The sequence below is a fragment of the Crinia signifera genome, chromosome 5, assembly GCF_055691185.1.
Source record: "Crinia signifera chromosome 5, ASM5569118v1, whole genome shotgun sequence".
NCBI lineage: Eukaryota > Metazoa > Chordata > Amphibia > Anura > Myobatrachidae > Crinia > Crinia signifera.
This window is the reverse complement of record NC_139221.1, coordinates 302,099,313-302,126,137: the sequence shown is the minus strand read 5'-3', so window position 1 is coordinate 302,126,137 and position 26,825 is coordinate 302,099,313. Positions and strand designations below refer to the sequence as shown.

Here is a 26,825-nt window from a genome sequence, read left to right as displayed (position 1 = left end):
GCATTGGTTGTCTATGACTACATTGAGATTATAAATTAAATAATTTGGTACTTGTTTCCTAGCACGGCGCCCGTCGGGTCCCATCGCATACCATATCTTAAGGTATGCAATGGGATCCGATTTTGGGCTTTTTAAGAAGTTACCATACAATTTTAAAATCGCGTCGCATTGCATTCCATTACAATGGCATGCGATGCGATTATACCCGATTTTACATTGTACAGCCACCCTGATGGCTGATTACAATGTTAAATGCCCCCCCCCCCCCCGACCCGATTTTTAATTGTATACCCACCCTGATGGTTAATTATTATGTCAAATGCCCCCCCCCATTGTTAACGCAACACCACGATCAACGCCAACCCGAAGCGTGGCGAGCGGCGGAGGTACGCGTCATCTGACCTTTTCATAACCCCACTATCCACGTCGGCGTGGAGTTGATTTTATATAGTGTGGCGAGCGCAGCGAGCCCGAAGCGTGGCAGGGACGTGAAATACGTGTGAAGTAATGTGCGTGTGCTCGCCACGCTTCGGGCTCGCCACACTATATAAAATCAACTCCACGCCGACGTGGACAGTGGGGGTATGAAAAGGTCGGAGGATACGTGCGGCCGTATCGGGTCTGGGGGGGCATTTAACATAGGAATCAGCCACCAGGGTGGCTGTACAATTCAAAATCGGGGTCTAATCGCGTCACATGCGAAGCGATACGACCCGATTTCACAGACCTGATGCCATACAATGTAAATTGGTGGCGCCATGCTAGAAAACAAGTACCAATTCTTTTTTTAAGGAGGTTGCTTCATCAGCAATTACAACAGGTACCCACTGTACATCTCCCATTGTGGTGCTCTAACACAGTAACAAGGTGGTGCTGTACATGCACAGTAATAGGACCGGCAGCCATTTTGGTTAGGAGTTTGAAGCCTCCCTCTAAGAACTTAAGTAGACTATGGTCTGGATACAGACCTTCTGTTGATTGCAGGGTCTCACCATTAGCGGGCACACATGACGAATACTTGGCTACACGGTACAGTTCACATTCATCGCTAACACCAATTATAAATCTGTGTAGCAGATGCTGTTCTGGAACAGCGGTTAGATGGTCACTGTATCTTACATTTGTTTCCAAATCCACCAGCTTGTAAATGTTTTTGCCTTTCCCTACAGGTTGTACAAGAAGCCCTGGACAAAGCTCGGGAAGGCCGCACGTGTATTGTGATCGCCCACCGGCTCTCTACCATCCAGAACGCAGATAAAATCGCGGTGATACAGAATGGGAGAGTCGTAGAACAAGGGACGCATCAACAGCTGCTGCAGCAGAAAGGGGCCTATCACTCGCTGGTCACAATACAGCTGGGATCCACATGAGACGGAGACAGTGGAAACGGTTTACGGATCTGAATGTTCTGATAATGTTCGAAATACGGCACTTCTAAGTGAAGCGCATTCTGGAAATGTTGCATGTGCTCCACATACACGGTTACGAGGAATACGGAGAGAGGAGAAAAGGCATCTGTGCCAGTCCTTGTGGCTGCTCAGATCTGAAGGGATGTGTGTCATTATAGGACCAATACTGTCAGAAGCAGGAGGTGACAGAGGCAGAGCAGGGAGAGAACATGTCAGCACCCCAGTGTCTCTCACTCACCCTTCTGCCAAACCTCTGAGAAAAGTCTTCTATATTCTTTCACTTCCGCTCTACGTATCCTCATGTAGAATCTGATTTAGGGAAATGCTGACTATTGTTGCTTTTTCATCACTGTTCTATATCTGTGAGTGTGTACTACTTATGTAAAGGGTTTGTTTTACAATCTTTTTTAATGGTGGCACGGCTTGTGTAATGGTTAGCATTACTGCCTCACAGCACTGAGGTCATGGGTTTGATTCCAACCATGGTCCTAACTGTGTGGAGTTTGTATAGTCTCCCCATGCTTGCTCAGAGTAATTTTCAGGCAACCCCTGACATCAGACTCTGAACCAGGAGTTTTCATTGATACACTTTTTTCTATACTTATTCTCACTTCTATCTTTTTAATATTTCACAGTTTTAAATATATTAATTTTAATGCATACAAATAAAAAATTATGTCTTAGATATAACAGTGTCCAAGTGCTCCCTGCTAACTACTTGCTTGCTCTCTTGTATAACTATCCTGAGTGTCAGGATGGCAACTACATCCCAATCAGTGTATATTTTACAGCCCATAGAACATACTTCTAAAGGTGCGTACACACGGGGCAATATATTGCTCAGCAATCATATTGCCCCGTGTCCCGTTTTCATCGGCGACCAGAGATGGTCGCCGATGAAAATTTAAACACTGCTGGGTGAAGAGGCAGGGGATGTATCTGGTCAGAGGAGCATGTTCCTCCAACCAGCGACCATTCAGGGGCTGAAAACGGGAGCGCGCACCCGGCGATTTATCGCCGGTGCACACTCCAGTCACTGGCAATATGGTGGCTCAGCGACCATATTCCCAGCGATTTCAGCCCCTATCGCCCCCGTGTGTACACAGCATAACACCCAATACAGTTGAGACCTACAAGCCACACAGTATCAGAGCATCCCGTTATAATACAATCCTGTATAAATGGCTGTACGGTTTTCCACTATTAAAGTTAGGATTTTGTGACTATTTCAGGGGTGCACGGATTCAGCTGTGAATCCTCATTATGGCTCTTACAGTTTCTTACTTATCTTGGGATACATACATACATACATGCAGGGACAGATTGGCATACATACATACAGTACATGCAGGGACAGATGACAGTACATACAGGGACAGATTGGTATGCTGGGCAGGTCTCCACCTGACCTGTCTCCTTAGTGGCTGCATAACCCCTCCAATAAGCCAGCTGCAGTGATTGGGGCAGCATTAGGTGACCAGTAAGTCACCACTTACCACACCACCTCCAGCCCATCAGTCACCCGCGGCTTGACCTCTGTCTCAGTCTGCTCTACCCATGCAGGTGATGGGCAGTGAAGGGCTAGCAGTGTTCCCTCCCTGTGTGCACCATGTGGAAGTGTTGGTGCTACTGCCGTATTTTTGTGTGTTAGAGAGACAGTGCGCCCCATTTATCATTGTATATGTGCAGCTACTTCCTTGAAAACAGTTTTCAGGGGTTAGCCACAAATATTAAGTATCTCCCAAATGTATGAAGGAGGGAGACCTGCCTCAATTCGTGAAGCATTGGGTCCCCACAGATACCGGCATCTGAAATTGGTGGTAAGCCATTCTACCCTATAGGCTACACATGGAGGAGATGGCAGAGTAGAGGATTGTTCTGCAAAGTTTTGGGTTATTTCTTGTATTTAGAAACTATGCAGCACACAAAGCGAAATAACTTCAAACGACTGCAAATTTATTTTAAATTATTTTTATTTTCTATAATTGTTTTGTTATTATTACAGTACAGTAAGTCATTTTATCTACAAGGCCAACTCCTGAGAAAGCAGCATCGATGTTGCATCTATACAGATTCAAATACATTCAGTCAGAAAGTGAAAAACAGACACAACAGATCATCTATCGCCACTTCCGGGTGACCCTATTCCAGGCCTGGCCAGCCTGTGGCTCTGCAGCTAATATGAAACTACACATCCCAGCATGCCCTGTCACCGTTTCAGCATTCCTTAATAGCAAACCGATAACAGGGCATGCTGGGACTTGTAGTTTAACAACTGCTGGAGAGCCACATGTTGACTAGGCCCGTTGTAGTAATAGAGGACCATTGTGAGGGAAATCACACTAAAGATTTAGACTGTTTATGTATCTTCCTATAAGTACATGTGACAGCTCATGGCTGTACAGGTTGAGTATCCCGTATCCAAAATGTTGGGGACCAGAAGAATTTTGGAGAACAGATTATTCTGTATTTTGGAATATTTTTATTTTTAAGTAGTAAAAACCTCCAGACCTGAGTAGAAAGATTTTTGTATATGTTAAAGTGAGATTATGCGTGTATAATTAGCAATTAGACACTTCACTCATTAGCTTATAGAAAGGGAATGTTTTATCATTAACAGTTTCAGTATTATTTTTTAATTTGCCAACTAAGATATTAAAATGCAGTTCACGTCCATGTGTTTTAAAAGGCAGCCATTTTGTACTCTGAACCAACATAAACTAAAATGCAGCTCGTCAACTTCGTAGCGGTCAATGGCACAACGTGCCTCAGTGCTGGGGTATAGTACCAAGAAATATTTATAGGGGAAAGAAACGCCCATGCAAGCACAGGTAGTGGTAATTACTTCAGGTCACAAAATGGCTGCCTTTATTGCTGAAGTACTCTGAATAAACTAAAAAGAAATCATCTCAATGAGACGAATATAAAACTAAGAATTCAAATACTGTTCAGGATTACCAACTTTGGATATGATGAAGCAATCGTGGTAAAATGTTAAATAAATAAGCGTATTCATTGTCATTAGACTTTGAAGTGTGGTATAGTTTTGGACACGTTAACTTTAAAGATCAATAAGAATCACAGTTCTCAAATTTTTCAAAATCACAAAAAAAAAATTAAAAACATTTAGCAATTTGAATTTTTTTTTCTTTTACAACCTTTTCTTTCCATGGCTACATTGGGACCGAGGTTGGCGTAAGAGTTTCTGTTGACATTGCATTGCTGTTGCATTGGGTAGACTGCATTGTTTCCTGCACAGATTGTTGCATTTGTTTTGCATTGTTGCGTTGTGCTACAGACAGAGCTAACTGCAATGCGAGATGATGGGGCATTGGGAAAACAAACTCTGGTCAAAAACTCAGTAGGGCCCCATGTTAATGAAAACCAAAATATATTATATACATATAAAAACTGAATGAAGCAGTCGCTTCAGAGGTGACACTTCACAGGTAAAAATTTAGCAGAATGAAAAAAATAAAGCAAAAATTTGCTCTAAAAACTTTTCTGTTTTTTTTTTTTTTCCCATTGACTGAAGCTTCTATAAAAATAGATCACATTACAATGGGTGTAATTTACGTAAAATTCTGGTCACAGAATATACGAAATGCAACTTTCTTTTTTTAAATAACGCATGCCCACGTGCACTACTGAATCAGGTACACGCAGTAAAAACAAAAAAAACCCATGAAATTACCCTGTATTAAAAAAATTAATAAAAATATGAAATTACTAAAAAATAAATAAAAAGGGGAGGATGAGGGCAATACCATCTTTACACGTCTATCTTCCCATGTAAGAACAAAGACGTCTTACTTTAAGGAATACATATAGTGCCAAAACACAGAGGTCAATCCACTTCCACGTGAAGGGTGCAATGTGGTGTTGCCGCAGTTTCAACAGCAGAAACGGAACATGAATTAGCACCCTTCAGGGACTGATATTACCCCACATTGCACAAAAGTGTTCCTTGTCCCATGAAGCAGCAGTGCAAATCTAGCCCGCCGTAAGGTGTTGGCCGCTGCTGCAGTGACACGCACCCGCAATTTCATCACATGGAATAGAATTTATCCCATATCGTAACATCCTAAATGAGGCTTTGTGTTTACAGTGAATGAATGAAAATGTTTAGTTTGGTTTTGGTCTAGAAAACCTCCTTTTCAGTGGCCGATCCAGTCACCAATATAACTATGAAGGACAACAGGAGCTAATGACAGCAAAAGCTGCAGTGCATCTATTGACACTCATCATCATCAGAACAATGCAGCTAGCTCTGTCCGTAGCATGTAGCAGGCTTAGACATACAAATATTGCTTTGTAAGAATTGTAAACGCTTAGCTAAAATCATTGTTCATTACGTGTGAATAGTGCAGACGCGTTTCACCATTGCCAATTACAGGTGAGCATTGTGCATGAGGTGGATCATCTCGTTAAAGTTCTGGAACACCGTCCGGAGGAGTTGGTCGGCGTCCGTCTCCGGGCAGGACTTCCAAGCAGTGCAGGCTGCTACAAACCTAAACACACACATTGACCAAACCAAAAGTCAAAAACATATATATATAAAAAAAGTCACATATACTGGTATGCATATATTCATTACAATAAACAGAGATATTTTTTAAAATGTACCCAACACCTATGCAGCAGCCATTTTGTTTATGAACATTTATTCCCTCATACCCTCAGTGAAATCTCCAGTTCCTAGAGGAATAACAGCCTCCATTTATAAAAAATATTGGTTCATCACAAAATGGCTGATGCCACCATGTATAAATACCAGGTAAGGTTTACTTTTTGGATCTAGGCTTGAATACAGATCAAAGGCTTTGTAACAGGTTATTGGACGGCTTATATTTCTTTGACATAAATGTAAATTGCACAAAGTGCAGACTGATTAACATACCGGTCATCTCGGATTCTGTAGAAAAAGCCGTATCCGTCGTGTATCATGGGAACGACCGCTCCATGGATACTGGTATAGCCAACAAGGCTAGTTGACAGAACAAAGTTCCCGCCTCCGCCACTGCAATCAAAATAAGGGATCATATTTAAGAACCTAGTCGACGTAAATTAAACCACAACACACATTGCTAATGCTTCACGTATACCATCCAATGACCCAGATTATCCAAGAACATGATTGGTGGATCATCAGCAGGGCCGCCAAGAGCTGAACAGGGCCCAGGTAAGGTTGACCCAACCACTCTTCTCAGTGCACCTGATTACAAGTTATCCCCCCACCCCTTCCCCTGATTAGAAGTCAGTTAACCTACCAGCATGATCAGGAGGATAGCCCACACAAACATAGGGAGAACATACAAACTTCACACACATTGACCCAAAGTTGGATTTGAGGCCCGAGGCCCCACTGCTCTGAGGTTATAGGTCCCTCGATAACAGTGAGCAGTAACTACAGGTTCTTCACCTTTTTGTGAAAGCCGGGTCGCTGTAGAGTTCCGGGACGGCAATTCCTTGCTCCTTTGCAATGAGGAGAAGACCCAGTAGGTGCCGGTCAAACCCTGCAAGTTTAAAACACAAAAAATACAGTCATTTTGTCGAGTAACTTTCTTCAAAGGAACTTGAAAACTTCTGTTGTCAGGAAATTCAGTGTAAGGATTATAACAGTCCAAAAGCACAAAAATGTGCGACATGGTCACCGTCTGGTTAAGAGGTTTTCTTTAGCCAGCTTGTGCCGACAAGCGGTATTTCATACCCTACGGCGAAGTGGGAGAATATAATGGTCTGCCGAGTGAAGCGAGCCACGTGAGGTGACGCAGTACAGACCGTGTCCATGTCAACTACGTCAATATTCAGGACACACAAAAAAGTGAAAGCCTCATGTCGATCTTTTGACTACGCACGCACAGTATTAGATTACAGAAGTGGTCGCAGTGTAGAACCACTCAGATTACTAGAAGCATGCAGCTACAGGTAACAATGCAAGCGGTAGGTGTGTGGGGAAGGTAGTGCGTCATTACACGCATGGGACCACCAATGTGGAAGCAATTTATATATCAACAGTATATTCCACTGCCCTGATTGGACAGCTGCAGACAGTAATGGTGCTGCCTGCTATACACACACATCAGGAAGTGTGGAGAGGTTGGTAACTCACCTTTCCCATTCTGGCAGTCCCTCATGATTTTGTTATGCTTTGCAAACGCTCTGAGCATCAATTCCTGGCGCTGAGCCGGCTGTAGAGACAAATAGATTTCCCTGTAGTTATCTCGATCTGACAATCTCGCAAAGATCAGGACTGACCAGCACACGACTAACATAATAAGTGGTGTAAACTAAACACCAGCACCTACATTAGACATGGGATCTAGCATGGCACGGCACCAGTCCACCGCTTCCATTGTGCAGGGTCTCATGGTCTCGGTGCGACCGTGGTAGAAAACCCTGGTTGTAGCCGTTTCGTAACAGCAACCGGGGCTGCGTCACAAGATCACAAAATAAAGAGAGAATTAACAAACAGAAAAAAAAAAAAAAGTATGAAAATAAACCAGCTGGCACCGGACTACTAAAATATCTTCCCCGTATAACTCCTATGGGTATATTAAGTGTGAAGTGGCTAACAGTTAGGAGAGAACACCTCAAGTGTGAAAGCTGCTTTGTGAGAACCACTTCAGCAAACTGTACCAATTGCTGCTTTGTGAGCACCAATTCTGCAAAATTTATACAACGACATATGTGGCTGTACATCCGGAGCCACAAAAGTGCTTCTCAAGTCAACTTTGTTTCCGGAGTTGTCTCAAACTCATTTAGAGACCCGGGTTTCTGGGTACACACTATACGATATATTGTGTAATACATTGTTCCGATGTTGATGGGTACAATAGATATCGTACACGTGTGCACCCCAAGTCCATTGTTACCATTATTATTCAATGACTAGTTTCAATGGATGTGCCCCATGTCCAGTGGGATAATGTAAAGGCAGTCACAGTGTAGTTACATGCAACAATACATCGTACCGTTGTTCAGCAGTTAGTGTGTACAGCTGTGTGAGGTTAAACCATATCGCTGCGTCACATGGTGTGCGCCCACATAAAGGGGCATGTAGTTTCCCTGTTACATTAGAACACTCTAGGTGAAGTATCTCCTATCATGGGTAGGAGAGCGCTCCCATAGTGGTTTCCTATTGGCTCACTGGCCGGGCCAGTTACCTCCCGGTCGAGTCACTATGACTAGAGCACTCCAGTGAGCATGTGCGGATTGTCCGTGCAGCTTCACGTGCAAACCTCCATTAGAGACGGTGGTGATGCAGCAGGTCTTCTATAATGGAGACAGCATGCTTGGTGTAAGGCTCTGTACATATTCCATATTACCACTTGCAGTCGCATGAGACACCGTATACAAGTGTGTGCCCCTGTGTACAGCAGATGGTGCGTGCCTACTGCACTCACTAACTAGTCACCTGTATCCTGGCCCTGACTGTTAATAAACCACCAACCTGATTAACCTACACGTGGACTAACCTCCTATGTGTAAAACATATAGTAACATCCATAGGTCCTGCCAACAGCTTTGGTTTTTCCAAGTGACACAGCGTTGATCTCTTACCGCCCATGAAGTTTGTAATATGCCAGCTGGAGGGCAAGCTGCACAAAGGTGTCTGGGTGCAGATTCTCCTTCTTCAACAGGGCCTTCCCAAAAGATGTAAAGGCGTAGTTGGCTACCTGCAAGTCTGAAACCTGAAAGCAGATTGGACAATGTTAGGACCCTGTAACTAAGCTGTTCTTTTATTATTTACCGTCTGACATGCACTATGGTCTAACTACTAACACCTGCATCCACGGTCCCAGTCTGCTCAGGTGACTGATGTACAGTATATCTATAGCACTAACTAGAATGATAGTTCAGCCACGGTCCCTGTGGTCAGAGGTGTCACCCGTACACGCAGGCAATGTACCGTTATACTGTATCTGTGACTTCTATGCAGCAGGCATGTCCTGATGGGTATGGGTCATAGGGTCAACATACATTAGGTTGACCCCTAAAGGTCGGCAGGGTAGGAAAGTCAATACAAGGACTAGGACGACAATGACAAGTTTGACAGTCAAAAAGGTCGACATGAGTATTTCCCATTTTTTGGCACAAATTTCGCCGTAAGTTGACATCGACACTGTATCGGTGTACCACTGCGCTCTCCATGCTTCGGGCACGGTGCCTCACGGTGCTCGGCACACTATTATATTCTCCCTCCACGCTCTAGTGGATGGTAAGGTATGAAATATCGTCTGTAAACACACATCAGCTAATACTTGTGTACTAGCACGGCGCCCACGATATTTGGTCGTACAACATATAATCGCATCACATGGCATACACCCGATGCACTGCGATGCGATTTAAAATTGTATAAGCCCCTTATACGATGTTTGGTACTTGTTTCCTAGCACGGCCACACCGATTTACATCGGGGTGGTCGTGTCGGAAAAATCGGGTCGATCGCATCGCATGCGATTTGGTCGCATGCGATGCGATCGTCGCGACCGACCGATTTTGGACCCGATTTTTTTTTTTTTATTAAATGTAAATCGGGTCCCTGGGACCCGATTTTACATTGGATTCAATGTAAAATATTCCCAACCCCCCCAAATGTCACGGCGTACACCCCACCCCACGATAGACGCCAACCCGAAGCGTGGCGAGCGCAGCGAGCCCGCGAGGGGCGGCGGTGCGCGTCCTCCGACCTTTTCATTCCCCTACTATCCACGTCGGCGTGGAGTTGAGAATAGAATAGTGTGGCGAGCGCAGCGAGCCACCGAGCCCGAAGCGTGGCGAGCGCAGCGAGCCCCGCGAGGGAACGCGGATACCTTCACAGGTAAACGCGTCCCTTCGCGGACTTCACAGGTGTCCGCGTCGCCACGGACACCTGTGAAGCCCGCGAGGGGACGCGTATAACTGTGAAGGTATCCGCGTCCGCTCGCCACGCTTCGGGCTCGGTGGCTCGCTGCGCTCGCCACACTATTCTATACTCAACTCCACGCCGACGTGGATAGTAGGGGAATGAAAAGGTCGGAGGACGCGCACCGCCGCCCCTCGCGGGCTCGCGGCGCTCGCCACGCTTCGGGTTGGCGTCTATCGTGGGGTGACGGGGACATCTAAAATGTGAAATGGGTCATATTGGCCCATTTCACATTTTTTCAGGATTTCAATGTTAAAAAATCTTTTAACATTGAAGCCTATGTAAAAATCGGGGGCATTGCGTCGGGACCTATGTCCCGACCGACGCGATGCCCCTGATATTTTACCTTTCCCGACACGATTTCAATGTTAAAATATTTTTTAACATTGAAGCCTATGGGGAAATCGCGGGCATCGCGTCGGTCGCGTCGGGACCATTGTTAACGGTCCCGACCGACGCGATGCCCCCGATATTTTGTCCTAGCCGGCCAAATGGACCTGATTTCAAAGGAAATCGGGTCCATCGTATGGATCGTGTACCTTAACTAAAGGTACACGATCCATAAGATATGTGGCCGTGCTAGGAAACAAGTACCCGATGTTTAATTGTATAAGCACCATAATGGGGGCTTACAATGTTAAATGCACCCCCACGCCACCCCCACTATGAATGTGAACCCAAAGTGCAGCGAGCCCGTGAGGGGCGGCGGTACGTGTCCTACGACCTTTTCATACCCCCACTATACACGTCGGCATGGAGTTGATTTTATATAGTGTGCCGTATTACTTTACATGTATTCCGCGTCCGCTCGCCACGCTTCGGGCTCGGTGGCTCGCTGCACTCGCCACACTATATAAAATCATCTTCACGCCGACGTGGATAGTGGGGTATGAAAAGGTCGTAGGATGCGTAGCGCCGCCCCTCACGAGCTCGCTGCGCTCGCCACACTTCGGGTTCACGTTCATAGTGGGGGTGGGGGTGCATTTAACATTGTAAGCCCCAATTAGGGTGCTTATACAATTTAAAATCGCATTGTATCGCATCGTATGGCATTGTATGCCATATACAATGGTATACAATTTTAAATTGTATACCATCGGGTGCCAATCGCGACACAAGTACCAAAAAATTAAAAAAAAAAATGTGAAAAACTCATTTTTAATTTTTGACTGTTGACCTAATGCTTGCGTCGACTTATTTAATGTGTCGACCTAAGCCCTAGCGACCGTATCCCTTACTGATAACATTTGTGAACGATGCGTCACAGACATATGGACTGTATATACACACACACACACACACACTAGTGATATATCATTTGATGGCTGTACAAAGGATAGCTCTCATAGTGTGTGCCCAGCCTTAACACTTATGCTGACAGCTGCAGAATATACAGGTGATTGTATATGAATATTGTGGGTCTGTCAGGTCAACAAATCCCGGGCATCTACAGTAGGAGTAATATTCTGCATATTTAATATTCCTGTCACTTACATACGTAGCACTGAGGTGAAGAGGACGTATGAGCTGTACAGAGGTACTTTAGTAGAACTGCCCACACTCATCCAATACAGCAAACAGAGGTTTAGTTGGATGACCCCCTGCAAGGCTACACAGGACTATTTAAATAAATAAATAAATAAAATCAACAAATGGTGCATGTTTTCCAGATCTTTTCAAGTGAGCTAATTAGCAACACCGTGTGAGATAATTGGCAACAAATGTGAGACAATTAGCACCACCGGTGGGACTTATAAAAAGGGTCATTCAGTAATGAGGTACTACACCTGTGCTCCAGCAAGGAGATCCAGAAAACATGCCTGAAGACTTATATTGGGAAACACTGTTCTAAACTAAAAGCCTACACCTCAACTTAAGGCCCATATTTCTTACCAGACCCTTTTCTAGATTATTTTTACACTTTTAAAACCACAGAATGGAGTTCCTACATAGACTGATGTGATTCTCTGTACACCGCTGCATAACATGGTGGCGATATATAAATAAATGATAATAATAATATAATCGGAAGCTATCAGATCTGGCGGAGACAGCAGATTACATTACAAATCAATCTCCCTCTGCTCTGCGCTCACAGGTAGAACCACAAAGCACTTACATTAACCGCAAGCTGTTACCTGAGTGTGATACTGCGCTTTAGCAGCAGCGATGTCATCGATGACCTTCTGATCCACCGTGAAGACCAGCTCTTCAGGAAGCGACAGGTCCCGGACTAGGTGTGAGCCCTGCAGAGAGAAGATGCGTATTCATATAGACCCGGAGTTCAACAAGTGCGCCAACTTCTCTGCGTTACCGTCAATGACATCATACCTTCCAGCGCCCCTCACAGGCTTTGATGTTCTGATCAATGTAGTCACACATTGCTACGAGCACCATGGCGTCGAATGGTGCATGCTGGAACAAGACATATGGATATGAGGGAACAGAACAGACATCAGCCACATATGCTTATAGTTATGCGGCGGGACAAACATTATCAATGGGGTGAGACTCCTGCTGGTTATCGGGGGCTGGGGGTGAGTGACTCAGGGTGCAAGCAGTAAAAGGCTAGAGGATGGAGCTCTTTATGAAGAATGAGTGTGGGAGCACATCAGACACATACAGTACGCTTATGGAATGGACAAATAACAATGGGAACGAGGCTGCAGAACTAATATCTGCAGTAACAAACTAATAGGGATTCGGTTAAAGAGTGCTTCAGACTGGCAATTGGATAAACGCCAGCTCATGCCTATTCTCCGGGCATTTCACATACAGATGACCAGCTGTAGGAGGAATAGGGGAACAGGTACTAATTACTTGGGCCAGGGCTTGCTGGAGGGGCCCAGGTGCACCCCTACTCATGCCTCACAGGTCAGCTGGCAGCACACATGCTCTTCCCCCGCAGCCAGCACAATGCTACTGTGAGCTGGGCTTCATCGGTCAGGCAAGGCTGCTGTGGACGTTACAGCAATCCTCCTCTGCCTGCAGTAGAATGTGGTGAGGTTTGCAATTACACTGACCCCACCCACCTGGATCTGCCCCTGGCTGGATAGCACCACCCTGTGCAAGGTGGGTAGATATCATTTTTGTCAATTATTTTTTTTAAAGGGGTGTGGCCACACTGCTCACAATTAAACCACACCCCCTGTATTACCTGGGACCGGTCTCCCCCTCTATAACCCTGTGCATATACAGTGTTCTCTAGAAGTTTCACATACAAATGAATGAAAATGTACCAGATACAAGGAAATTGATCAAGCATTACCAAAATAAAAATAAATAGGGTAGTCTCGTAAAGTTAAACCCAAACAAGCACAGATATGTAAAGTTACATTTGATATAATGATGTCCATTGTTGCATTCATGATGCCTTTCTAATGCAAATGCAATACATAATTGCATACTTACATCACAATTGGAGCCAAATACCCCATTGCGCCATAGGATGAAGTTGTAGGACTTGTCCCCCCAGCGTATGGTTGGGTCACCAGCAATGGCCAGCCTTGCGATCTGCACATTACATAACACATTGAACTGTAATATTTGATCCATTAACATTCAAACCGTGTACCATAATAACCATGGATCTATAGGAATACATATCTGTATGTGTGACATTGCTGACAGGGCTTGGTCCTTCATATTTATTTATTATCAGTTTCTTATATAGCTCACACATATTCCGCAGCGCTTTACACTATACCTACACATCGTTCCCTGCCCCAGGGGTGTTTACAATCTATATTCCCTACCACATGCACACACAGACATTCTAGGGTTAATTTTGTTGGGAGCCAATTAACCTACCAGTATATATTTGGAATGTTGGGAGGAAACTGGAGTACCCGGAGTAAACCCACGCAACCACTGGGAGAATATACAAATTCCTCACAGTTCGGGCCATGGTGGGACTCAAACCCATGACCTCAGTGCTGTGAGGCAGTAATGCTAACCATTACACCGTCCGTGATGTCCCAATATGTGTAAATAATGGTGTAGAACACTGCAGTGTCATAGAGGAGAGGCCTCTGATGAAGTCATCCACACGAAACGTGTAAGGTGAACTCTCACGCTGTAGCTATCTTAGGAGACATCACTGGCAGAGCTGCAGTGACTGAACATTGGATATATACTGTATAGTGGTCTCTTTAAATAAATGTAATCAGACCAATTCCAAATGAAAACCGTTTAAATGGGATATCATTTAAGCCTGTTTAGGATTCATGGTCAAAGTAATGAGAACACAATGCAAACTAACCTATAAATGCCTTACGAGATAATAAGAACAATCTCCATACATTGTGTTACCCACTACTTGTATATGGAATATCTTCCACCGATGCATGGCGAAAATTCAATTATACCCTTTTCACACCACACTCAAAAATGCTGGGTAATTGCCAGGTGGCCGGTGTGAAAGTGGTATTAGTTGAGAGTTACTGTCTATATGTCTGGTGACAATACTCCACTGGCCCTGAAGGCACAAATCCCTTAAGGTGCCCACACACTAGAAAGATCTGCGATCGTAAGATGTGTGCATAAATTAGCCTTGAAATCTTTTTTCCGTCCTGGACAAAAGATTTCAGGCAAGCGCACATCTTTACCAAAGATTTTTCTTAAGATCCCGTGTGCGTTCCTATGGATCTTTTGTTACATCTTCTGATCTTTTGTGCAGCACGTAAGATCAGAAGATTCAGCTAAAGATCCACGGGAGCGCGCATCGGACCAAAATCGTCCGATTTTCTACCGATTATTGGTAAACATCGGATGATATATCGGCCGATTTATCAGAAATCGGCCCAAAAATTGTTCTAGTGTGTGGGCACCTTTACTTGTTTCCCATAGAGGAGCAAGAAAAAGACCAGCAAGGTTTTCCTCCTGTAAAAATAGCTAAAAAAAGCGCAAAAGTTTCTGCAACTATTTCAGTGTGCGCCATACAGTTTAGAACGTTATATTTTTTGTATATTATATTATTTTTAGACTTTGTTTTACACACAGTTGTACTATTAATGCATTTGTGTAAATATATCATAAGCATGCCTTGCCACAGTTTTTCTTTTAGGGAATGCGAAAACTATGCCAAGGCATGCTGGGATGTGTAGTTTCACAACAGCTGGAGGGCCACAGTTTAAACATGCCTGCACTAAACCCTATACAGAATGGGTGACCCAGGTTTAACCCAGGTCGAATTGCCAGTTGGTCAACCCGGGGTATTCGGTTTGGTGCTTTTACACCGCCACCTTGACCCGGGTACAACCCAGGAATAAACCGGATTTTCAATGCGATGTGAAAGGGGTATTAACACAACAACTGAGCTAGGATTCAAACAAGATATAGGGTTATGGTATATTAGATCAACAATGTATAGGTCTACAGTCATATGGTCGACCACTAATGGTTGACATTGAAAAGATCGACAGGGTCCGATGGTCAACACTGACAGGGTCAACACTGACAGGGTCAAAAGGTCGATGTGAGTTTTTCATGTTTTTTTTTGGTGTCTATGTCGACAGACACTGTAATACTACTTTCAGACCGCAAATGCCGTGTCGCACACGGGATTAGGACACGGGTCCCATCCCCAATAAGCCGTGTTTGGAGTGCGGTCTGAAAGCGGTATAAGTGTACCGCATCCCCTCACATGTCTCTCCATGCTTCGGTCTCGGGGCCTCGCCGTACTCGGCACACTAATATATTCTCCCACCATGCCTTAGTGGATGGTAGGGCATGAAATACCACCTGTCGGCACATGTCGGCTCAAAATTTAAAAAAAGAATGCATGTCGACCTTTTCAACCTTTTTTGGCTGTTGACCAATTGACTCTGTCGACCTTTGGACCCTGTCAACCTTTTGGCTGTCGATCTTTGGACTCTGCCAACCTTTTTACCCTGTTGACCTAGCGTCAATCTATCATGAATCCGGATACCAGCTATAGCGGGTTTGGTTCTACCAATAAAGTTATATGACCAATGCATTAAGGCCCACGTGGAATAGCAGACCAGCTGCAGACAAATTCGCCACTAGGCTTAAACCAGCTTGGTTTTGCATTTTAAATGATTGCCGCTTTAAATCCAATGGCTGAACCACAGAGTTTGCTCCGGTGACTGTAACTGCCGGGTTCTGTGTGTTATTTACATAAAATGAACCTATGCAAACAGGAAAGGGGCTAAAGGATTACATTAATAACAGATCTATTACAGAAAAGAGGACAAATGGCCAACAGGTGTGCTCTATTATCTCTAAGTATGAACACAAAGTCCACATAACCGCGTGTGTCGCCTAGCGTCGGCTAAAGATAACACACACTTATAATACCATTAGCATAGATTGGTAGTAAGGTTAATGCTCTGTGTAAAAACAATTTAAATGTCATATCGGATGACCAAGAAGTAGCATTCATCCCAGCACCCTGCATCTTTCAAAACCTGTGCCGCTGCTCTTCCCTGTCTGGGGTGTCGCTCTCTTCTGTGATGCTTCTAGCACAGTGTGGTCTGTATTTCAGCACGGATATGCATCTACAGCCCACTTGCATTCTCAGAAATACAGTAATTGCTGTTGGCCGGATAATTGGCAGCGCCATCCCTATACATCTGCTTGTAGCATCACCGTTATCAGCACACATTTGTACCAGCACTATCCTTGGTGCAGGAGGTGTAAATCACAGTCATTCGCATCTCCTGCACCATCGTAGTCGCTTGTGGTTAATAAAAGCGGGGCATGCAGGCACCAACACATGCACAGTATCTAACATGAGGCAGACGTGCATGTAGCTCTGAATCAGAACCACTGTCTCTCTCCCTGGTAACTCTGTAACAACTCTGTAACAACTCTGTAACAACTCTGTAACAACTCTGTACAGTTACAAGGCACTGGGACTGAGCAGGAAAACCTAATGCTGGATACACATTAAACCATCCTGCCGCTGACCCGCCAAACGCGCCTCCCCGCACCCCGATCGAATCCCCTCTCTAACATGCAAGGAGATGCATACGCGAACACATCCCCACCCATGCAGCAAATTATTTTTTCACCTGAAATAACTATGAAAAACTAAACGTATGCTAGGGGCTGCATTTGTAACTTTTATACTGAAGAGTAAAAAAAAAAAAAAAAATCTAATCTAGTGTCCATGTGACTCCAGAACACTGCCATATGTTTGCAGCAAGTGAAACTACATATACTAGCTTTCGAAGCATTTGCTTCGAGCGGGCTTACTAGTATCTACTATATTTGAAATGGATGTGCATAAAATCTACAGCAATTTGTGGGTTAAAGGCACCAGTCCACACACCCGCATCTGTTGCAGAACCCTAGTTGTGCTGGAACTGGGCAGGACATTAACCCTTAACTGAATAATAGATGTGCAGTGAACTCAGCACCTGATTGGGCAGAAGCAGGGTCACATGTAATCCGCACATAGCTCTTCTTACCTCTTAGCACTGAGTGGTGGCTGCTATGACACTGGCGGTTCCAGTAGAGAGACCCCCACTTACTCAGGGGTGTCCTCACAAGGAAAGGGTCTCTCCAGATGAAAATACAAATTGTAACTTCACACTTCTTTAGGTTGAATACCAGAATAAACCTAGATGAGAATACGATGTGTTCTTGTTACCTGGCTATAATCTTCAGGCGTTCCAGGAGGACATTCGTCATCAATAGAAACAACAAACAAACTGCTCTGTATCCGCTCCAGATGGGACAGATTCTTTGGGTCGAGGCTAATGAGGTGTTCACGAGCCTACAAGAAATCCAGAGTGATAACGTGACCGTAAAATACTGCAACCGCGTAACATCTTCTGAAATAACGGTCACGAAACACAGAAGACCCACTAACCTGAGCCCATCGTGTCCTCTCCTCCGTGGTTAAAGTGGACAGTCCGATCCCGTCTCGTTCGCTATGGCATAGGCTTTCTACATACGAAAGCTGCCTAAAATAAAATATATCAGTAATACAAGTGATTAATGGTCTCAGCATGGAAACGTTCAATAAACTACATGCAGAAAACCGACAACATTTCATAAAAGTGATGCAAACTATGAACACTATGAAGGTCGACATAATCACTAAAGGTCGACACATGAAATAGGTTGCCATGGCTAAGGTCGACAGGGTCAGAATGTCGACACAAGAATTGGGAAGGTTGACAGTCAAAATGTCAACATGCGTTTTTTGCAAAATTTGCAGAATTTTTTGAAAATTCTGGAGATTGCTATGGTCTGCGCTGCTTAGTGCCGGGCAGAGCCGCTGAGATGAGCGCAGAACTCAGCTTCAGCCGCTGCCCGGCTCCGGCTGCCCCGCCTCCTTCCCTCTGGCTGGGTGCGGTGTAACCTTGCTAACGTCACAATGCAAACAGCCAGATTGCACTGAAGGGGTTAAAGTAAGCAACAAAATCCAGGTGGTAGCAGCCATGTTACAGGCAGAGTTTGAAAAATTATAGTTATAAGCAGATTTGCTGGTGCTTTATCTCCACTTTACCACTCTCCAAGGCTTAGTACCTGTATAAGGCAAGTTGATTTCCCGGCTTTGTCCAGCCTTGAACACAGAAGCGTTGTGCAGATAGTGTGTATATAACTAATGGTGTGTACACACGGTGAGATGTTCCGTGCGATCAGATCCCCGATGCGATCACATCGCACGGCGCATGCGATTTGCATACAATTTTGACTATATAGTGCAGATCTGCACTATATAGTCAAGGCAGCCAAGACTTTAGGCCTTGCGATACGGGAGAGCGCATCGGGGTTAAAACCCTTGCGATTTGCATGTAATGCCGACACGATCTTGACTATATCGTCAACATCGGTAGGCATATTGAACTGTGTGTACACACTATAAGTGAACTGGGCTTTATATAGTTACATAGTGGTTAAGGCTGAAAAAAGGCTTGCGTCCATCTAGTTCAACCTTGGTTTATTAGCTTACCCCTTGTTTTTATGTAGTGAATACTGATATTTTTTTTCTGAATTGTACCCCTGGATGTTTTTAACCAATAAATGTTTGTCCAACCTTATTTTAAACGTATTAATTGTCTCTGCCGACACCACTTCTCCAGGAATAGAGTTCCATAGTTTGGCTGCCCTGAGTGTGAAAATTTTTTTCCTTCTAAGGGAACAAAATCAAAACTCGTGCCCTCGCGTACTAGAGTCCATCCTTGTATTCTCCCCTGATATATTTGTACATGTTAAGCATGTCCCCCCTTAAACGTCTCTTCTCTAGCGTAAACAATCCCAATTTGTTCAATCTGTCCTCGTAGCTTCATTTCTCCATTCCCTTTATATCTCTACATATTACTTCTCAAAGAAACAATTTAGAGGAAAATTTACTAAAGCTTCTAATAATGAAAATAAGTGAGAATCAGAATCTAGTCAAATCGCTTAGAAAACGCCCCGAAATCTCCCAGTGTGTATAGCCCCATTAGTGCTGTTAATTCTTGTTACTGATTTCTATGGAATTTGTACCTAAACCACAGACCTTAGTATCTCCGGTGCAGAGAGGATCTGTCCTTCATGCACAGCTTCAAAGGAGAAGATCCGACCCCTGCACATGGCAATGAGGTGGGAGGGACAACGGCCTTCAGTTTCTGAAATATAGAAGCGAAGGTTAATTATTAGCCCTCTGTTTAACGAAGGGGAAACATCATTGGTTATCTAATAAACTGTGCACAAGTACATACTACACAATACTGTAAGTCTCAATGAAGGGTCACTCACCAGTTCTAAAGTAATTAGCAATGGAGTCTCTGGTCACCCCGGGGACCTTGCAGGTGTTGAACAAATGATGGAACTGGGACATATCCAGCGGAGAATTGTTTGACCGGTGTATGCCCAGTTTCTCCCTGTCATGGGGGTAAATTGTATAATATAAGAGGACACATCATTGCACAACAATGTAGTGTATATGTCACTACGTTCTGTTACATGGCTGCACCAATAACAGCCCGGGTGCTCGGCATAGAAGCTTGAACAAAGTGCACAAATAATTCTATAACAGAATGAACGGACAGTAACACCACCGCTGTGGGAATATACAGCCACTGATCGGGGACAGGTGCACATACGGTCACTCATTAAGGCCCTTATTCTGATCGGTGCGGCCGGATCCGAATATGCGGCCAGCACCGTGCGTCCTAAACCCCGCCTTCCATACGGATCGCCAACTCCATCCGAACGCGGTAAGAAGCTGTCCGAACGGACCGCACGTGTATGTCTCATGAATACACCTCCTCCATCTCAGGGAACCTCCCCCATCATTCGATGGTCCCAGACCATCGAATGCAGGACCGAGTGGCCAGGCAGCTCCCGCAACCTCAGACCACACGGGCATTTCTCCGTGCAAAAGCAGGGATCTGGGCGGGCAGCTGACATCCGGCAATGTCATATGTCCGCCCCCTACACGTGCATCACGGCCGCATTACCATACGTACGCCCAGCGTTTGCATGGGAACGCCCATGAAACGCGGGGCGTATGCATATGGTAATGAGCCCAAACAGCCCTTCACGCCCCTCTCCACCCCCTGTTCATAGTGTACACATTTCATGCGGTATGTGGCCGTGCGTCCCGCTCGCACATGCGCAGAGACGCCTCTGCACATGCGCAGACACAAAACATCGGCAGCACGAACGCACGCGGATATTACCGCACCAACCAGAATAAGGGCCTAAGTGAGATTGGTGCAGCCCTAAAACTTGGTCCCCTAGAGGAGCATCTGAATGTGATAGAACCTCATATAAAGCTTGTGCTGTACCGTGAATGCTATTAAAGACACCATAGATGTTAAATAACCATTTTGGCCCTCATATTAGACACATACTGTACATGTTGAATTTCCCCATTCTGTGTGTGTCAAGGGTGATGATGGATAGGGGGAGGAGGCAATTACTGTTCCATTTGTGGAAAGATGGGATTTGACCCCCATTGATCACTCACCTCCTGATGAGATCCCAGAATTTGAGTGTTAACCATGTAGCCAGGGCTCCCCTCTCCAGCTGGGTGCCAAGTTTGGGTGGCCAGTAGTGCTCCAGGTAAGGTGCAGGACCGCCGAAGTTGACATTGAGTTGAGAAGGCGTCCGCACGTCAAGGTATGCCGCAGTCAGCCACCATTCCTCCAGCTAGGAGAGAAGACCGGGTGTATTACTAGAACGCAGGTTACACCAGGCATTCCCAACCACGGTCCTCAAGGCACACCAACAGTGCAGGTTTTGTAGATATACAGGCTTGAGCACAGGTGACTTCATTAGTACCTGAGTGATTCTGATGAAACCATCTGTGCTGAAGCCTGGATATCACTAAAACCTGCACTGTTGGTGTGCCTTGAGGACCGTGGTTGGGAATGCCTGGGTTACACTATTGGGGCTACTTTACTTATATATAAGGAACACCGCTCCAGAATAGTGGAATCCTAGGAACTTCCCTGATCAGTTGCCTAATACATTTGGAACCAAGGAATTTGGCTAAGACTGATCAGAGGACGGGATGCGACACTAGCGTTACAAGCATTAACTGAACTAAATTTGCAATATCCAAAAATGTATATAAAGAAAATGTCCAGCTTTTGTGGCCAAATTTGGAGTGGTAATGTTATATCATTATAAGGAATACTTATTACAGGCCAGCCCAGAGGCACGTGAGGCAGAATGGGATGCCTCCAGTAGTCAGATCAGATATTTGTCTTTCATTTACTACTAGCTTCTACCTCCAATCTCTGTGTTCACAGCTCCCTCTCTTTATATCCACTAAGTTTAAAACATCATTTTGCTTTCATTTTTACCTCAGATCGCAAAATGCAGAGTCGCACCGGGACTTTGAAACGGTTCAGTCCTGAAGCAACCCTGTATTTTGCTCTCTCTGGCCCCTTCATCATGACATCATGAAGGGGTGGAGTGTCATCGGGGGTAGGAGAGGAAGCAGCCCTTCCAAGATAAAATCACTTTACTTATACCCCTTTCACACCAGAAAATGCAGGGACTTACCTGGGAATATGGTCTCTGGATCATGCAGGGACATTCCCGGGTTGGCCCCTTTCACACCAGCCTAGTCCCTGCATTTTCTAGTGTGACCGGGGACTGGGAGAGATAGCGTGGGCAGCGGGGGGTCCCCATAGCAACGTGTCCCCACTCCCCATAGCGACGGGCAGCAGCGGGGGCACCCAGCGTCTCCGTGTACCAGTGGCGTGCCCATAGCGACGAGCAGCAGCATCGGGCGGCACCCGGCAGCTCCGTCTCCTCACAGCAACGGGCAGGGGGGGGGGGCACCCGGCAGCTACTGACGTGTCCCCAGAGCAACGACCAGCAGCAGCAGGTTCCCATCCAAGACCGGGAAGCCGGGTAAGTAAGGGTTGAAATCCCGGGACATTGGTCCTGGGATTTTAGCCGGGGAACCTTTCACACCTGCGCTAGTTGCGGGTTAATCCCAGGCCAAACTCGGAAATTCAGGCTGGTGTGAAAGGTGTATTAGAATGTTCACAATTCAGCAGCTAATTGGATTATATGACTACATAGGAAGCTCTGCTCACATCGCTCCTACATATGAAAAGGGTTGCAGCTAAATTAACCAAAGGGAGAAACAAAAACAGCAGAAAAACTCTAGAAATGATCATGGGATTCATGATAACTCCACTTTACTAAGGTGTGTTTGACTAGAGCATGAGCACATTCCTGTGTTTAATCTCCCACTTATCCGGCTTGTCATCGGTTTATTAGATTACCTGAATAGTAAAACCTGCCCAGAGTATATGTAAGAAGATTAGTGAGTGGATACAGTAGGAAAAATTGGCCTGTCCACTCATTGTATTATGTTAGTGAGGACAGGGCTGCATGCGACAGGGGCAGTTACATGGTGTGTGGAGGGGAATGGAGGCAGCAGGAAGCCACAGACTGAGAGTTATATAGTGGGAGGAGCAGGGTCCCCATAGTACTAAGAGATGAGTGTGAGCGAGGACAGGGGCTGTCAGATGGTGGGAACGGAGGCAGCAGCTAGTCACACAGTAAGTTAGAAATCGGAAGAGATAAGGGGGTAGATGTATGAAGCAGTGATAAGGGAAGAGAAGTGATAAAGGGGCCCATTTATCACGGAAGCCAGGAGGTCAGCGTATGAGCGGTTATGCGCTGACCCCCGCCGACCACTCTTACCGCACTGCCCTGCTCGGGCAGTGCGATGTGTAGCCATAGGCTACTATGGGCTATCGCCATCCCAGAATGGCGATAGCCCAGGGGTGCGATGCCGGGCTGCCCGATGTTGATACATCGGGCAGCTTTGCATTCCCCATAGAAACCTTTGGGGGATACGGCCGGCGGCGCTGCAGGGATCGGAGATCCCTGCTGCTGTCCCCCTTTGATACATTTAGGAGATACTTAATATTTGAGGCTAAACCCCGAAAACGTGCGTTTTGGGGGATTTAGCCGCAAATATGGTTTGATAAATGGGCCCCAAAGTGCCTGGTACTTTATCACCGGCCAATCAGCTCCTGACTGTTAAGTTGTAGGCTGGGTTTAAAAAGGGACAGTCAGGAGCTGATTGGCCGGTGATAAAGTACCAGGCACTTTATCACTTCTCCTCCCTTATCACTGCTTCATACGTCTACCCCAGGGATGGGGAACATTCGGCCCTCCAGCTGTTGCTGAACTACACATCCCAGCATGCACTGCTACTGTTTTGCTATTTGGCCATGCTAAAACTGTAGCAATGCATTCTGGGATGTGTAGTTCATCCCTTCTAGGTTACATTACTACATTAAGCACTAAGTAGAGATCATTTGTCAGGATCTACAGAAGACGGGTTACAATATTGTTTACGTGCAAGGAGATCTCAGGTTCCTTCGTTCACAGTGTAAGGAAATCTGTCAGGAGATGAGGGAGCGTGCCTGTAACACCGGGTAATCCAACACTGATCAGGTACAGAAGGATCTTAACCACACAGAATAGAAACTAGTCCAGCAAGGATATTAGTTGTGCAGCCTGCACAGGACTCCTGCTTGCACCACATGTAAATTCATTTAAATAGGATCAAATGGAAACACAAATCCCAATGTGAAGAAATCTGTGCTGCAAGGGGAAATGTGTCTCGCGGCCGCGGCTCAGCACCCCCAATAAGCGCAACGATTACATTTCTCCGTTTGACGCCATCTAGTGGAAGTCACGAGGAGAAAATTGAATTCCCCCATAGAATTGTAACAGTTCAGAGGAGGCTATTCAATTGTTTAATGCAGGCATGTTCAAACTGTGGCCCTCCAGCTGTTGTTAACACTACACATCGCAGCATGCCTTGCCATAGTTTTAGCATTCCCTTATAGCAAAACTGTTGCAAAGCCTGATGGTACTTGTAGTTTCACAACAACTGGAGGACCATAGTTTGGACACGCCTGGTTTAATGGGTGTCTGAAATTTGGCCATGAGATATGCAATTGTTGATCATGACCTGAAGTGTGGTGTTTAGCAGCGTAAAATGTCCAAACACGGCGCAAACCACGGCCAATGAGGTGGCAGCGACACGAGAAGCATAAACTCAGGAGGCTGCGAGAATAAATTATGTTAATGGGCCCATCAGTAGAAATAATTGTACAGCTACCAGCGGGCATAAGGAGGGGGGCGGCTATTGAAATCACCCCCAGCAAGTTACATTGGAACACTGAATGTCCCACCTGATCTGGCACAAGAATAATTTGGGTGTCTGTTAACTGAAAAAAACAAATTCCTGGCTGTTACAGGTATCACGAGACCTGTCAGTACAGGAGCCACACATGTACAGAAAGTAGCATTCAGCAGAACGAAGTGTATTCTCTGTAGGGGAAGGAGTTATCCCAAACCCTTTCCTTACCAGAACTGTGGGATTCCCTCCACTTACAGCCTGTTGCTCTGCACCAGGGGGAACAGGCTCCATAAACAAAACCAGCTGCAGTGGGGAATAAGATCAGGCTCACCTCCTACCGTGTAATTATACATACTGGGGTTAGAATATTAATAATATTTAATGTTCTCTATTGCAATACCACTTCTATTTCAGTTTAAGTCTCCAAAACGTTATTTAAAATATCTAAGATTGTTATCTTTACCACAAAAAAACAAAACAAAACAACAACAACAACAACAACAACAACAACAACAACAACAACAACAGTGATGTAGGAGGTACCCGGTACAAATACATATAATGAACTGCATATTGGCAGAGATCGGCCTGAGTGCCCATACTGACCCCTACAATGGGCACATGAGTATCAGAGGAGTCTTGTTATATTTGACATCATGTGGATGGCCAAGTGCGTCTGTCATTTATTTGGGGTAGAGAGACAGGTTCAAAATAACGGAAGTACTAATTTAATTTAATCACCTGTGCTTATGTAGGGCTATCTTTAAAACCTGGGCTGTGGTTGGGAAACGCTGATCTAACACAAACAGACTGTTCATGTAGCAGACTCCCTAATACCTGTAGTAGCACAGCCTCTTCCCCAATTTGCTCCTCCCCCAAGGTCCTCCAGACAGGAGCCCCATACACACTAGAGCAGGGTCAAACTCGGTCCGTGGGACCCCACAGAGTTCACGTTTGCCAGGTCACCTGGCAGGTGGACAGGCGTATTCATTACTCAATGACACATTTGAAAAGATCCACAGGTAGAGCTAATTATTTCACTTGTGATTCTGTGAGGAGACCTGCAAAACACGCACTGCGTGGGGTCCAGAGGACCAAGTGTGAGAACCTGTGCACTAGGAGGATATTTGAAAAAGAGATCGCTCAGAAAGGGGCTTCTGAAAGATTTCTTTCAAATATCCTCTAGCGCAGGGCTGGGCAATAGCGGCCCTCCAGCTGTTGATGAACTACACATCCCAGCATGCCTTGCATCAGTTTCAGCATGGCCACATAGCAAAACTGATGCAAAGCATTCTGGGATGTGTAGTTCATCAACAGCTGGAGGGCCAATATTGCCCAGCCCTGCTCTAGCGTATATGCTCTGTGTCGTTAGCAATGCACACTCCTGCGCATCGTTAACGACTTCCCCTCTTGTCTGAGCATGCGGCTCAATTTGGATATATAGCCAATGCGGCAAATGTTCATCGGGCCCAAGCGACATCACGGATCTATATCGTTTACCGATATCGTCCAGTGTCTGCTCTTAATTCCACGCCTGCGGCCGATATCTTATACTATATAGACTGCGGCGCGCATCTTGTAGTGTGTGTGTGTGGGGCTTTAATACGTGTATCTATTGGCAGGCGCTTCTATAAAGTTAGGATTTTACAATGGTTACAGAACACTTCACAGATATCTTGTGTCAATAATACTTTAAGAAATGTATTTACCCAGTTCTTTCTTGTTCGGGCCCTTTCTAAGAGCTTTTGGTGCAGTTCTTTGCCAATTCCGTTCTCAAAGCTCTTGACAATTTTACATGTGTTCTTGTATTCTTGGTCATTTAAAAACGGTTTTACTGCAAAGAGACAAAAACACTGCAGTCAGTGATACACTTTATTTAGATGAAGCGCTATAGATTGATGTAACACAAATAATGTCT

At 45.2% G+C, this 26,825-nt stretch overlaps 2 protein-coding genes across 4 annotated transcripts in view; one reads left to right on the top strand and one right to left on the bottom strand.

Annotated features, from left to right (window-relative positions):
* The window catches only part of LOC146081273 (ATP-dependent translocase ABCB1-like), a 66,616-nt gene extending 62,189 nt beyond the window's left edge, over window positions 1-4,427 (top strand). For both annotated transcript variants that reach the window (XM_083189398.1, XM_083189399.1), the window contains one exon: window positions 1,170-4,427. In XM_083189398.1, coding sequence (XP_083045524.1) covers window positions 1,170-1,370 — 201 coding nt within the window. In that variant the 3' untranslated portion in view covers window positions 1,371-4,427. The remainder of the gene's footprint in view (window positions 1-1,169) is intronic.
* CROT (carnitine O-octanoyltransferase) overlaps window positions 3,999-26,825 on the bottom strand; it is a 30,277-nt gene continuing 7,450 nt past the window's right edge. The window contains exons 3-17 of one of the 2 annotated variants that reach the window (XM_083189401.1): window positions 26,617-26,741; window positions 21,251-21,432; window positions 20,035-20,159; window positions 19,796-19,904; window positions 18,158-18,251; window positions 17,936-18,061; window positions 13,732-13,833; window positions 12,652-12,735; window positions 12,459-12,566; window positions 8,973-9,103; window positions 7,718-7,841; window positions 7,522-7,600; window positions 6,832-6,925; window positions 6,310-6,429; window positions 3,999-5,920 (exon numbers count right to left, since the gene is read on the bottom strand). In XM_083189401.1, coding sequence (XP_083045527.1) covers window positions 5,800-5,920; window positions 6,310-6,429; window positions 6,832-6,925; window positions 7,522-7,600; window positions 7,718-7,841; window positions 8,973-9,103; window positions 12,459-12,566; window positions 12,652-12,735; window positions 13,732-13,833; window positions 17,936-18,061; window positions 18,158-18,251; window positions 19,796-19,904; window positions 20,035-20,159; window positions 21,251-21,432; window positions 26,617-26,741 — 1,724 coding nt within the window. In that variant the 3' untranslated portion in view covers window positions 3,999-5,799. The remainder of the gene's footprint in view (window positions 5,921-6,309; window positions 6,430-6,831; window positions 6,926-7,521; window positions 7,601-7,717; window positions 7,842-8,972; window positions 9,104-12,458; window positions 12,567-12,651; window positions 12,736-13,731; window positions 13,834-17,935; window positions 18,062-18,157; window positions 18,252-19,795; window positions 19,905-20,034; window positions 20,160-21,250; window positions 21,433-26,616; window positions 26,742-26,825) is intronic. The other variant, XM_083189403.1, reaches the window with a different exon arrangement.